This window comes from Parambassis ranga, chromosome 13, assembly GCF_900634625.1.
Source record: "Parambassis ranga chromosome 13, fParRan2.1, whole genome shotgun sequence".
In the NCBI taxonomy this organism is placed as follows: Eukaryota; Metazoa; Chordata; class Actinopteri; family Ambassidae; genus Parambassis; species Parambassis ranga.
The window spans coordinates 1,514,071-1,529,678 of record NC_041033.1 but is presented as its reverse complement, the minus strand read 5'-3'; the positions used below and the strand labels follow the sequence as shown (position 1 = coordinate 1,529,678).

At 40.7% G+C, this 15,608-nt stretch overlaps 1 protein-coding gene across 3 annotated transcripts in view; it reads right to left on the bottom strand.

Annotated features, from left to right (window-relative positions):
- Positions 1-15,608, bottom strand: part of sgsm2 (small G protein signaling modulator 2) — a 54,942-nt gene that overhangs the window by 22,517 nt on the left and 16,817 nt on the right. For all 3 annotated transcript variants that reach the window (XM_028419757.1, XM_028419758.1, XM_028419759.1), the window contains exon 3: positions 1,306-1,474. In XM_028419757.1, the coding sequence (XP_028275558.1) occupies positions 1,306-1,474 (169 nt within the window). The remainder of the gene's footprint in view (positions 1-1,305; positions 1,475-15,608) is intronic.

Below are 15,608 nucleotides of genomic sequence, written 5' to 3'. Positions count from 1 at the left end.
CTTGCAAACAGCTTGGCTATTACATGCCTGCAGAAAAAGCAGTTTGTCATACTCTGTGTATGTACATACACACACAGACATATAGCAGACACACCTGAGGCTTCTCGCAGTGTGTACAAAGATTGCACAGGTTTAGTAAACAGTCAGCTGTGCAGAGATTGTGTCTGCTGATGGTAGCGTGTATCCGTTACTATGTGTTTTTACCTGATGCAAATGTAAGAAGGGATACCTAAATAAATCTGTTCATATAAATGACCGAAGTGTTACAGATGTGCGGGTTTAAATTGAGAAATGATAACTGAAGCAGGTGGGTACAGTACATGTGGCTGTGGCAGCCCCTGTAAAAACTAAACAAAAGAAAGTGCTGCCTGTATGCTGGAGTGGTTTTTGCAGTTTTAACACAAGTCTGAAGTCAGTTAATAGCTTGTCACTTTCAGTGAGGGAGCAGAGGTGCAGCAAATACAGTATTGTTCCTGGGGGAAATTCGACTAGGAGAACATTATTGCTCTGTAAACCCTTGACTCCCACATATTCATAACAGTATCCTTTATCCATTATCATTTGTAAAGACTAAAGAGCAAAGCTCAAAACAAGATTGTATGTTGTCCTCATCTGTTAAGAGAAGGTAGTGGGAGAAGCTATTGAACAGACACAACCATCAGGAGAACCAAGAGGACCCTGGTACCAATAGCTAAGATGCAGCCACACTTACACAGTAGCTGCAACCCATTTCAAAGACTGCATCACTCAAAAGATGCATTTGTAGACCAACTATGTCACAGCAGTGTGACAAGGCTGTTCCATTTCAAGGACTTCTTCAAATGCAAATGCCGAAAATACATCCGTCTTTTTCCTGGTAACATCAGGTGGCCCAGTGTATCACAGGAATCATTGCATTCTGGTCAAAGGCAGATTTACAAAGACCTACAAAGGACACATGGCCATAGATGGTGTCCTACAAAGGTTGCAGCTTAGGACAATGTCCCAGTGTGACAGGTCTACATATTTATTTAGTATATTTTATATATTTTTTAGCTACTAGCTACCACTAATTATTTGACATCTCAAAGTTGGCTGTAAAGGAGTAGAGTCTCTAATTAAGACTGCACATTCACTCAGTTTGAATAACTAACATTCTGACCAGTCAGTGTCAGGTACACTGCCTGGTGCAAAACCTCCACCAAGCTGAAAATTACAAATGTTTTTAGCAACATTATTAGCACAGCTTTGCATGAATTCAGTGCAACAGAAAATAAAAACAAAGCAGGACAAGAGGGGAGGAGAGGAGACATCTGGGCCACCAACCTGGTGAGATCAGCCTGCTGCTGGAGCTGTTCTTGGACTTTACGGCAAACCTCGCCAGCGGTGTCATAGACTTTACCGACCTTGGTGAAGAGGGCTGCGATCTTGTCACTACGGAGGAACCCAGCTGCCCGTCTCTTCAGCATATGACCCAGGCAAGCCTCGATGGCAGCTGAGGAGGCAGGAGGATAGAAGACCAATGTGTTAATATTTACTGACAGGAGCAGAGAGCCGGGAAGAAATAAATAAAAAAAAACTATGGTAAGAAAAGTCAATGCATATAACAAATAAGAAAGTCTGTAATATTTATGCCCTCACTAATATGGGGATGTAATATTTAGGGATGCTAACCAAATGGCCAAACCACCCTACCAGGATCAAGGCCTCATGGCCAAATGGACAAAGAAATCAGGTACGCTGCCTGGAATGGAGAAACCAGGAGAAGCGTTCACCCACCAATGCCTGGTGGTCAGGCTGCTCTAAGAAACAGGTTACTATGTGCCCCCCCCAACAAGGTCCATCACAGGCAGCAAGCCAGAAGCTTTATGCTGTTGCTAACTCTTGCTCTGGTGACAGAAATGGTTCTATGCAGTAAATCACTCACTAAAGGCACTGTGGCACTGAAGGGGTGCCTTGTAGTGGTATGCAAATTGAAACAGATTATGTTTACTTGCATTTCCATCTGCTTGGGGAATCAAGCAATTCCCATGGTTTGTTGGCAGCGGTTCATATTCAGAACACTCAAAATTCACAAATGTCCATTGACATTCACCCTCACAAGTCATGAGTTAGAAAAAAATGACAGTATTTAGTAGAAAATGTATGCTATCTAGAATGAATTATTGAATTTTCTGTACAAAATGGTAAACCATGCACACATTCTATTGCAAGAGTCATAAAATAACAAATGATTATATTATTATTATTGTGGGTTTTGTATAGTTCAACAGAGGCATTTTCATTCAACTGTGAACACCTGAGTAGTCATGCAAAGACAAACTGAACTGAACATTACTTAGCATAACTTAGCAACCACTGTCAACTCATCAGCACGCTACAGCTAGCTGCAGAAAGTGGTGTAGTGACTGGATCGCTGCACTTCACTGTTTCAATTATTGTACCACTACTTACTCAAGAAATCTGTAGCTTAATGAAAATTATTGATTAGAAAATTTACCTGACTTCTTTAGTGAGTGGTAAGTGGTCTTCAACAATGGTCAGAGCCATAGCAATGGTCTGCTCAACACCTCAAAAGACCTCAAAATGCAACATTCTATTTCTGGATAAATTCTATACAGTTTGACAAAATAATATCTGGAGCTGTCATCATAACATCTAGTTATTATTAATTTAGAATATCTTCAACATTGCACATTGTCTATTCTATCTACCGTACACAAATGCCAACATAGAGCAGCGACTCATCTTGTTATTCCACCTACAGGCTTTCTCTGAGTTTTGCTAATAGACTTGTGTGTGGAGATAATGTAATTAGTGAATACGTCCCTCTTGTTCTAGGGGGAGAGATGATTAAATCAGAAGCAACACATTCACCTGAAATGAGATATTCAGAACTGAGGTACAATTGCTGGCTGTTGCCTACAAGACCCTTAAATATTTAGAGGGTTGAGGTAGTAACCAGTGTGCAGCTGCTCCCTGCATGTGCCCTTTACACCACTGGTACTTGTCTTCGCCATTCATTACTAATAAAGCCAAGAAAACATAAAACTTTAATGTCTGTGGAGACATTAGCTCAGGGCATCAGGAAACTAGGAACTAGAAATAGAAATAGAATAGAAAATCATCTAAATGTTTTGAGATCTTTTGAAGTTGAAACCTCTTTTTTTACAGCTTATGTCCAACTTACTTACACACAAAAACATCACAATTATACACCAACTATGACATTATGTCATTACCATTAGAAGAAACACAGAAGTGACCAAGAGAGATGCATTGCATTGTGCAAAAAAGGAGAAAGAAATGAGTGTAAACAGCCTCTTACTAGCCAATCCAATAGGTGTCTCCCCCCCATTGCTGCATTAATGCTCAACCATAATGGGCATGTAGGGAAAGCTACACTGTGACATGGTTATTTATACAAATGAAAAATGAAATTGTTTTCTTACTTTAATGCATGTGTTGGGATTGATTTCAACAGCAATGTGTTTTAGCAAATATCGTGAATTAAGGGTAAACAAAAACTGAATACACTGTAAAAAAAATGATGCAAATGGTTCTTTATGCAAACATGCAGCAACCACAACCAACATTAATTTCAGCAGAAAGGCGTGTAATTCAAAAGTGCCTGCTTGCTGTTCCTCATGAGGTGGATAATATTACAGTGGAAAATAATGACCAACAACAACATAATTCTATTTGATGCTGCGAAAAACTCGTGCTTTATGGATGCAATAGTCTGCTTTTATTGCTGCTCTTGGAGCCACAGAGGGAGGATGGAGGTTTTAGCTCCAAAAACCTGCCTGTACAGTATATTCACAGCAGCATCATTCTGGCAGATTAACCAACGGAGAAGTATTGTTGGTGATGCATGTATGGTACAACATCTTCCTTCATCCCATTAAAGGAGGATATTCAGGATTAGCAGCTGGAAAGTTGAAGTTGAAGTGGAGGTTTACAGGGAGCATGTAACAGTCTAAGAAGGAACATAAACGCATGGTTGTTTCTGTGGAAACACAAAAACTGAGCAGAGGATGGAAGCAGCTCTCCCACGAGAGAGGCCGCACCCCACTCCTCTCATCCTGCCTTCTTCCCTAACGACTGGCCTGCTAATTCATGTTTTGGCTGTCTGTGGCTCTGATGAATCATCAAATCCTTTCTATTATGTGCATAATTGCCTTCATACTGGGGCTGAGGAAGAAAGCATGCAGAAATAAATGCTTTAATTCTGAAATACTCTGGACCACATGAGCAGAGGGACAGCTCCCAGCAATGCTACAGTTCATCATGCTTAAATGGAATGTTTTTCTGTCCATGGATTTCCTACCTTTGCTGTCCTTGTGACCATCTGTGTTTCAAACTCATACAAACAAAGATAATATAATACCTTGCTGTACAAATGCACAGAAGTTCATGGAGATGTTTTTTTACAAGTTCAACTTAAAGCTGCACTGATGGTTTACACAGACCACATTAGGCATGTTCACTCTGCTCTTAGTCCCCCTTTGGACCCAGCCTACAGTGTGTTAATATTTACATCCATTTTCATGGTTTGTTGCACACTGCCCTCTGTACAGTGATATGGTTGCTAAGTTTAGTTCAGTATAAACAGTTCCTAGACGACATTGCTAACAACATGGCTGGTGAACTTTCATGGCTAATATTTCCAAAACCCTGTAACTTGCAGTGAACAAATATTGGTGGATAAAAGTGGATACAAAATATGAATGTTTAATGGCTCTTTGCTGCTGACCCCAACAACAGTAGCTCATAGCTTGGTCTGTTGTACATCAACAGAACCATGTTTTTATGAGACAAAGCTTCTCCCACACATAAGCACACAGATGAAAACGCCGGCTGTTTACATTGCTAGCTTTTCTTGATGATTTATACCAACTCTTTGGAAGAGCTAAAGTAGACTGTGACTGTAACAATGAAACTGGCCCTTTGGGAATAACCGAAAACCCTGTTTATTAAGCAAACTTAAAATGCTTTGAAAGCATTTGAGTGTCATGGAGGCAGTGGCAGGTGGATGTGGAGTTGTCTCTACTGAGATCATTAGCAGATCTAATAAAGACAAAGCTAATTAGGCAGCACTGCTTTTCTCCCATCCTGTCTGTTATCTGTCTGACAAAGTCTACCTTAGGTTTCCAGCCTGCCTTACCGCTCTCACTCATATTTTCTGTCTAAACCCTGTTTTCCTCTCTGAAGCCATTTCAGTCAACTATGTCAAACATTACTGTACTTCAATCAAAGTGATGATGTGTAGCAGACAAAATATTTGCCCTTCAAAATCTCAGAGAAAGCTCTCCAACTGATGTGGTAAAAGTACAAAATAAAAAACAAACAAACAAAATCAACCTGCCAACCTGCCAACCTGCATTTTGTGAAACATACTGACACAGGCCACATATTTAAGGTATCCATGTCTGGATCAGAACTATTTATACAATAGTATGTTCTATTCACATAACCATACAGCTACAACAGGTTGCAGGCTATAAATACATTAGGTTATATCATTTAACGCACATATTCATTCATATTTATTCATATTCATGATATGATGCCAAAGAAAACACACACTCTCAATCCATAATAATAATTTCCTTTTGTATGCCTACACAGCATTAATTTCATCTGCATGAATGTGTGAGCTATGATTGATGACTTTAATAATGCTGGTAGCTTTAGGCCCTGACATCTGACACACAGGCTGGATCATATCTGCATCTCTGCTGTGACCCTGATACAATTGTAAATGTTGTACATGTGTGTGCTTTCATATTAAACATGATAAATTCATGACAGTGTAAAATGCGGGAACACCTGTTGGTGAACAGTCGTGTGGACAGCTACATTGGATGTAATCTCTATAGGACAGTTCCCTCCTGTGTGTGTAAATGCATCGATGTATTCCTGTGGCTTTGTGTTGATAAGTAGGCGAAGTGTGGAGAACATGCAAAGGTAGTCTGTGGGATCATTCTTGGAAGAAACTGTAAACCAACTGCTATTAAAAAGCTCACCAGTTTAGCCTATGATACAAATGTGTTTACCTACTGTTGCACAGACAGAATTGTGTAAAGTGTCATTTTTTGTTTGATATTAACAGTTTTCTATATGAGTGGCACTTTACACTGCTTTGCAATAGCTCCCCTTTGCAGCCTCTTCAGTTACTGTTAAGTGTTAAATGCACAGAGGTGAAAGACATTTAACTGCACCTCACGCAGCCAGATCGACTGCTGTGTGAAAGGGTAAACAAACAACATGGCTCTAAACAACTGCCTGATGAAGCACACCTTGGACAACACAGGCACGTCCTCTGAAGTCCGGCACAGAGCCGAGACTATGCCAGCCTCATTGGAAGTTGTTGAATGAGCAAAGGTGGAATAAAGACGGGCTTCAGAGTGGCTTCATACTGCAACCTCAGTGGAAGTGTCTATTGTCTTGCCTGTAGCATTGAACCAGCAGCCTTACAGTTACTGGAACACATTCTATCATCTGAGCCACAGCCTCCACCATAGAATACAATAAGAAAAGCATTTACTAAGGGTTTAGAGGTTAACACAACAACACCACTGGAGGTCTTTAAAACTAGCAATAAGCATGTTAGCATACAAATATATATTGGACGAAAAGTGAGACGCCATTGTCACCACAGTGCCTGTGTTGCACCTAAAACATGCTCAGCTGCTGGTACCACTCATGGCTCATTCACACGTATAGCCTAAAGTCTGGCAAGGTGGATTTATTTGACTTTGTGAAAGAGACAAAAGACAACTAGCCAAATGCAGAAAACATGACATCACTTCACACACTATCTGACACACATAAGACCTCAGATTCATGAAAGTTTAAGAGGGGGCCATCTCTTCAAAACCTTGCAGAAAATACTTCTGGAAGTGATTACAGCAGAGTCTTCCCACTGAACTGCCAAATCTCTTACTCATGGAATGGGTTATTTAACCAAAGACTTTAAGTCCAACCTGGCAAACTCAAAATACTAAAAATAATCCATCTATGTAATTTGTAGAGGCAGGATTATAAATATGACAATAATTCTATAGTTAGAGTTCAGATATGGAGCCACTACATGATTTTTCTTCAGTGTGATGCCACATATAAATATACTGTGGACTATTTTCAACCACTTCCGAGTGCCTATACCTGTCTTTATGAGTCATGCAGCCACTTCTGAAGCAGGTGCAGACAGAAAAAGAACAAGAGAGAGTGGGGACGCTGACAAAATAAGTCCAGATGGAGGAGACTGCAAGGCAATAACAACACAGAAGAAAAACGGCACACATTAGAAGCATTTTAGCAGAGAAGATAGGAAGCACTTGCTATGCCATGGCCCACTTCTCACAAGGAAATCATGTCTCCTGCCAAACAGGTGACAAAGCAGTGTTTGTGCAGCAGTGTTGTTCTTGCTGTACAAAAGTATTGCCAGCACCCGGAAAAAAGCAACTATGTTTGTTCCAGACTTTCGCCCACAAGACTGAGGTTCATGTTTAAGTCAGAACGTTGTCTTCTTTAGATACGTACATGCTGGTTTTTTTCCAGCGGGCATTAAATATGGGCCTAATTTTACATTCTCCTGGTGAGGACAAGCTGTGAGAATTCTATTTTTTGAATAAGCTCTTTCTGAAAAATACTAATGAGTGCTTCAAAGAAAAATAGCATTATTTTTAGTTTTTTTAATTTTACTGTACAGTATTGACATTAGGTTAAAAACAAAATAATGCAAAAATATCCAGAGATGGTGGGCTATAATTACTATCGACCTGTAAGTTCTGTATATTGTCATGCTCTATTAGAACGTTCCTCTAAATATTAATGAACTTAATGAAACTAGTTAATATTGCAGAAGCACAGTATTTTAATCCCTAATGAAGATCATGAGTTCATAATAATGATTCCAACTGCTCTGAGCAAATTTCCCCCACAGAAATCATGTTAGATTTACATCAGTCAGCCACACAGTGTGTGTGTGTGTAAAACCTATATTTGAATTATGGGCTGCATATGACATGTATGTGTGATTGCATCTTGCTGAAGATGTGCTACTAAGACAAAGAAACCAACAGTGATGACTGTTGGACAGGCAGCTCTATTCAATTTCGGCAAGTGTGAGTGAGTGGCGCGTGTGTGTGGTGGTAAACCTGTGAAGGGGATCAGGTAGGGTTGCTTGGGTACATGTGGTATAAATTAGCTCAGTCTCCTGAGGCTTTTGTGTGGGATGGGAGTACACTGACAAGAAGGCGGAGGGAGGAGGGGAGAAGAGATGGTCAAGGGGTCAGGCAGGTTGGCATGGTGACCAATCTGCATCTGCTTTCGGTTGCCATTGGAAATGAACTGTTGCGGTGGCGGCTGTGTGCTGAGCCTCAGCCGTAGCAGGACCGATTTAGCCTCGCCTTTCTGCACCTTGCCGAGTTGCAACCTTGGCTGTTTGAGTAGGAGCTGTGATGAAAGCTTTGCAGAGCAGCGTTCTGGTATGACTAAGACTGCAGTCCTCCAGCCTTAGTCGCATGATACAGTGGATATAGGAAGGATTGGTAGGTTCAGGGCAGAGCTTAGTAAAATGTAATTATAACTGAGATGAGTCAGAGTGGAAATAAAGGTGCTGGGAACACAGACAAAGAAAAAAAAAGTCAAGTAGTATCTGAAATGGAGGGAAGAATACGTGTGCAGAGAGTGGGTGTGCACAGATACCTGCAGTGATCCTGTGGATGAAAGCAGGATTTACAGAGTTCAAGGCTATTCTGAAAAACTGACACACAAACACAGAGTTCATACAACGAATTCTCAGGCACTCTGAGAAGCATTAATTATTTTTTTCCTTCAAACACACATATTTATCAGTTTTTTAATGGATAGTGAAGCCTTATCTCATCGTCAGGCATTTAATCTCACACACACACACAGTCTGTTATGTGTGGTTCAACATTATCACCTCATGATTCACACCTTATCTTCACACCCTCTTCCTCCACTCTCTCACGCTTCCTCTGTTCACCTTGTGAAGTCCAACACAACCACTCCTCTGCCCATGCATGCTTTCTTTTTTTAAACTATAAAAAGTCCAGGCTGTCATATACTACATAATGGACAAAACGCATAGGGGTTTGATTTGATGAAAGTGCTTTGGATGAAAACAAAAACAGAAATAGCTACAAGGTGCATCACATCAATGTATTCAAACTTAAACCTGCAAGGAATATTTGCCTGCATAAAGCCTACTTGATGAAACAATTAGAGCTGAATAAAAATACGTCTCGTCTAATACGTCTTCAAATCTTCAGCCCATTCTCCACTTCACATCACCCTCGAATAGCTTCCAGCAGTGCCACATCAGCAGTGGGCTGGCATTTTTCAGAGTGGTCCTTCTCTTAACTGGCATCATGTCACATTACAGAGAATCAATGCTTTCCCTGCAAGGAGACAGATGTGCTCATTATGTGTGGAGTGGAGCACTAATCACGGTGATTGTCAGAGAGATTTGGGGCTGATTAAGCACTGGAGGCTGCTGTGTCTGTCTGCACACTGGGGGAGTGCAGCGTAACAAAAACAACCAACAATACATGAATATGAAGTTCCTGTGAGGATGCTTGATATTCAGTGGTAGCTGCTGCCACGTTGCATCCAAAACTGAGCGGCTGGGATGTTAGAGACCTGATGCTGGAGGCTGTAGAAGGACTTTGACGTCACTCTGCCATTCACAGACCCAGCTGTGTGCAGAGGTGGCATTGTTAAAGATACAGGTGTTGGAATCTGTGGCTGTACTTCATTCTAGATGAAGCAATTCAGTGAAAGAGTTACATAAGTATAACTAGCAAAATTAATAACAGACTATATAACTGTAGAGTTAAAACAGAATAAAAAAAACAAGCATCCACTTTGTGGTTGCAACACAGAGCTAATTTTTAGTTCTGATTATTTATTATTTATTTGTAAAGTAAAGAGATTTCAAATACCCAGTGCTCAAAGTGAAACACACAATTCCTAAGTCCACCCCTTTGAACGAGTTCACTTTATAGAGTTGAGTGGACTGATTCATCTGGCACTGTGACATGACACAGCAGCCTGTCCATGGAAAGGACAACCCCCCCCCCTCAACGCCATGAGAGGGAATAACTACTAATAACTACTATGAGATGTTGCTGGCCATAATAGTAATAATAACAACAATAGTAATGCAGCTTGGTTTCCAGAGCAAGACGTATATTTTATAGGTATTATAGCAGTATTACCACCATGATTTTACATCACTTCACTCCACATCTGCTTGTCTTATCTCAGTCACAACACATTACAGTTTATCCCTCCCACTTGATGCTATTTATTGTTGTGGATATCACTTTTGTTTTCACTTTGTCACTTATCATAAAGTGTTGCACGACTGAAGTGAGACTTCTATGTGTAGTCCTACACTATTAAAATGTCAGCTAATAAATTAAAATATACACAAGGTGGCTGACGTTGCAGTACTTTTATCTAAAATCACTGTAATTGTTTATTTTAGCCACTTCAATTCTTTAATCCTTCCTCATGCAGTGTTACTGATTTCACCCTCTATGGAAGGTAATGAGTCCATGTGTTTGCGTGGGAGTGAGAGAGGTTGCAACCGGCTGCCAGCAGTGAGGAAGAAAGGAGGAGAGAGGGATGGAGGGATTAAAATCAGTGAGGGAGAGGTGAGAGTGGATATTGGTTCTCACAACCCCTCCCTGTCTGTGGGCACCCCGGGCTTCCTCACTGATGCCTGCTGTCTCTCCCCAGGCAGCCAGGACACCTGGTGCCAGGCAGTCTCTAAATAAAGTCAAAAGTAAACATGAAACATTAAGATTAGGTAGAGAATTAGGGACCTGTTAGACTCATTTACAGCTCTCTCTATATTTTTTAATAGTGCTATGTAACTATATATGCATGCTTTGTGGGTTTCAGCCTGCTGGCTTTGGTTGCTTTTTCCGGTTACTTAATACCCTGTTCACACTGGGGAAATAAATCTGGCTAAAGCAGGATTCGGGCCGCATCCAGATGTATCCAGATGGTTTTTTTCTGAGTGTAAACACCTCGAATCCGGCTGTATCCAGTTTGATTTCAATCCGTCTAGATCCACCTCTCGTAGGTTGGCTCAAATGTGGCTCAGGTGTGAACGCAAATGTGGCCGAATCAACGCACAACGCATGAGCACACGCCGGATTCGGCCGCATTCCTACCGCGGCCTGAATGGACTCTGTATATTACGAGGCGCCACCTAGTGGTTTGGGGGACTGCAAACAAGCTGGATTAAGCCGGATTGAGTGCGGACCCGCTTGTGTGATAGCCAGATTTTAAAGTAGGTCTGAACGTATCCAGCTTAAAGACTATCCAGATACAGTCCTACTCTAGCTGGAATTACTTTCTCCAGTGTAAACGGGGCCTTAGAGAATTGCACTATCCATTGGCCCAAGGTTCCCCTGTAACAATCAGATGCTTGAGCAATTTCAACGAACTTGTAGATCCAATATGAGCTACAGTATAGGTATGGGAGCAACTCTGCACCGAACTCCTTGCAGGGATGTTCTATAATAATAAAGTTTTGAAATCAACACTTATTGGCCTACGTGTGCACTGATGCCTGTTCAGGTAGATATATACCATGTGACAGAAATTAAGGAGTAGCCTAATGGGTCCCCTCTAAGATAAAAGGTACTCCCATAGCACTAGCATGAAGGGAATTACTTTTCAGGCACAGAATGAGGTGTTCTGCTCAAATCTGTCATCGGAACTCTGTTCCAGGAAATGCTCAATTGGCGCTTTGCTGGGCAGAGAGTGACTAAACAGTGCTGAGATGAGAAAGGGGACCTTGTGGAACAGGCTGTTTTCTTAGCAGCATAGAGGGTGATGAACTTAGGGCCTTGCCACTCTATTAAAATGATATCGGAGGTTAGTCATGCTCCCATACACACACTCTTTGAAACTGCGATTGTCAGACGCTAGTCTTTGACTCTACATCCATACCTAACCCTTATCTGCAACTTTATAGTTACATTCCAAATCTGAGACTTTCTTTCACAACAGTGAACCAAAGCATAAACAGCACTGGGTGGCTCAGGTTCCTGACTGTCACTGTGGCTTATAAAAGGCCCTGACTTCAGCTCCACATAACACCTGTGGAGAGACTTGAAGATGGCAGCCCACACGCAATCTGACATGGCTTCAGATGATTTGCCAGGAAGAATGGAATAATCAGCCCAAAGTGGCCAAAGCTTGTAGTGGTTTACCTGAGGCTCAGAACTGTCACTGGTGCCAAAGACTTCTAATAAAGTGCACAACTAGTCTGAATTAGGGAAAACTTGTGACAACGCTGTTTTTTAAAGAATGAATACAATACCACAAAAGTGCTTACTTTGAGCTTACATCAAACACTGGCTCTTTGTAGCGTTTTCTTTATCTGGCTCTGCAGGGCTCATTTCAGCAGCCTTGCGAGGTATGTGTGTAAATGCCTCCAGATGCTGCCACCTTCATCAGACAAAGTTTATAGATCGCCTCATTAACGTTCTCAGCTTATGCTTTTTGCTTTGATTCCAACTCTTACACCGACTGTTAAATAAAATCTGACTTCTGCTGTCATCACATTATGCGGTGTCTGAAAATATTTGTATATATTTTTGTATTATATCATTTAAATATCTAATATGTGTGCTCCACACTCCACTCCACACAATCCACTGCTGTGACAGTTGTCACAACTTCTATGCCTTCTCATTTATTCCACAAGCTCACCTCATTGTGTACTCACAGGCTTCAGTGTGTGTCTACCACTCTGTGACAGTGAGATAAAGTTGTCCTATACATGACCTGCAGACATCAGCCATTCATTTCCATTGGCAAATGTTTTTTCAGCTCCAGAGGTCCTACCAGCTGGAAGAGATAAACCTCAGCATTGTTGCCTTTTACCTCACACACTTTTCCTCCTAGATATTTGATGAGCAGTTAAAAATGGGGTTGTACTGAATCAATATTTAATCACCCTGTGTGTGGTGCTGACCTGAGACCAGATGAAGTGTGTATTACAGATGAGGACATCTTTGGTGGATGAAGAACACAGTTGAATGTCTAGAATTGGCTCATTACGTTGTTCAGATACTGCAAAGCTTCCATGATAACAGAAAATAAATATCTTGTTCCTGAATTTGTATACCTTTGATAACAATCTGGCAAACCTTCTGCAACATTTAAAGTGGATTCAATATAATACAGACAGCTGCTTTAGTCTCTGAAACACTGGAGCTAGAACAAAGCCATGATTAAATCTGCTTTAAAGCCCACGGATCAATACGATGCAGGACACAGTGATGTTGTGACAAGTGTTCTTCATTAAGAGTGTAATAAATATGAGTCACCTGTGGCAGAAAGCTTATGATAAAATATTTAAAATCTAAAAGTACGTTAAATCAAGCCTGTCTCAGTATATCTTCAGGGAGTTTCTGGAGAGAGTGGGAGGCTGGTTGTCTTTTCCACTGTTGTTATGAGTCTTTTTTAATTACAAGTGGAGGCCAAATTGAAAACACTGTCTCAGAATGTGGAAGAAAAGTGTTTGCAAATGACATTATGACATTTGTTTTCTGGGAGCCTTCCACATCAGACCGTGCTTACAGCTACATGGCATTTTTTTTACTCATTAAAATGTTTTTGAAATAAAGACAAGACATTTATAAGAAATCAAAGTGATATGATAGTTCTAAGAAAAGCCAACAGGGATAAAATGTTAACTGACATTCATCAGATTTTAGATCAATGGAAGAATGGACGGAGGAGGTGGCAGCTCTGAGTGTGTTTTAGGTCTGATGAGGACAACCTATGTAGGGTCTCTGTCTACTTCCTGAAAAGCAAAACAGGAAGAGAAAATAAATTGGCTTTTTACAAGCAAACAACTTTTATTGAAATGAATAGCCAAAATCTTTGGAACATGAAATAAAGTTCTCCTCATACATCCTAATTGGAACCCACCCATGCACCCACTCAAAGCTTAATTTAATAGTTTCATGGTCAGTTGCTGTGAAACTGTACTGTCAAGAGACAAACAGGATCTAGAATTTAGTGATATTATCACCCACTATGGATTCTTCAGCTTGGTTTGAAAAACATTAAATATAAGAATGTGATTTCAACTCTTCAGATGCCACCACAGTGTGACAGAGATCACTTACATAAACAAATGTCTCAGCGGCAAAAGGAAATCATCTGCCATTTTCACACACCAAGAACATTGTGTATTTGTTCTGCTTATTCATAGTTCTAAATATTAAGTCGTAAATGCTGCAAATAACTGATACTATGACTCATGGTCTGCAAACAATGGAAGTGAACAAGTGAACACGTCTGGGCATAAGATGGTGGCTTTGATTATAGCCCACCAGGTCTGCAGATGGCCTTCACACCCTCTGTACGAAATAAGAACGCAAAGAAATTGCATCGTGTTTATTTCCGTTTTTTTGTTTTGCTTTTTTTAATAGCAGTCAGAGTGTATGACTGGCAGGTCAGTCCAATCAGCAGCTAAACACATGGAATTTAAACTTGGAGAATACTGGTGATAAGAAAAAAATAGTTCACTGATATTATACTTAAGGTTATAAAATTCAGCACCTACAGCTAATGTTTTGCAGTGAGTTATATCACAGCTCCATCCGCCTGCTTGGTAGTGCCACAGAACATGAAACATCTCCTCGAATGAACATCAAAAAGACCACAAGCTGAGACCAGACTAAGGCATCACAATGGTTCTGTGCATGTCTAAATTTACCCATATTTCTGTGTTTTCTGTCACAAAGTACAAACATTTATCTGAGGCTGGCACAGTTGCCATGGACACTGGTTCTAATCAGTGGAATACCTAACGCGTCACTACAGTCTCTCGTGACTTCCGATTTCTGTCATTCTTAATTAACTCTGAAGAAAAGTGTGTGGAAAGAGACTGTGCAGATGGGAGCAGTCGAAGGAAACATCATTTTAAGGCTAATAGTAATAATAATAAAAAAATAATAAAATCACATTTTCAGTGCATGAAACACATTTATGAAAGATAAATAGATTGAATAATAGAAAACAAAGAAGGCTGTAGCTTCTCTAATTTGCCTTATTCAACAAATGCATAGCACACTGTCAAATCTATGTGTTGCCACTACTGCCATTTCTACCCTAAGAGGGAACAATAAACATTGCTGCATAAAAGGTAAACTAAATCTGACACTTTAAACTCACTACTAAACACTCCTCAGGACAAGACTCAGCTGTTCACCTCCACCTCAAAGACAAAGGACACTCCTTTGAGGACAACAATGTCCACATCTTAGACAGAGAGGAAAGGGGTTTGAAAGAGGAGTCAAGGAAGCCATCTATGTTAAGCTGGAAAAACCTTCCCTTAACAGAGGTGGTGGCCTCAGACATCATCTTTCTACCACATACAATGCAGTGATTCCATCCATTCCCAGGAAGTTTGCACATACTCACAGTAAGAACAAAGGGCTGTCAACCTGAGGTCTTCCACCACATATAAACCATGTTTCCCCACCAGTTAGAACTGATGAGGCTGCTTGGAGGAGCAGAGAAACCGCTTCAAGAAAACTCTACGAATCTAGTTGCCT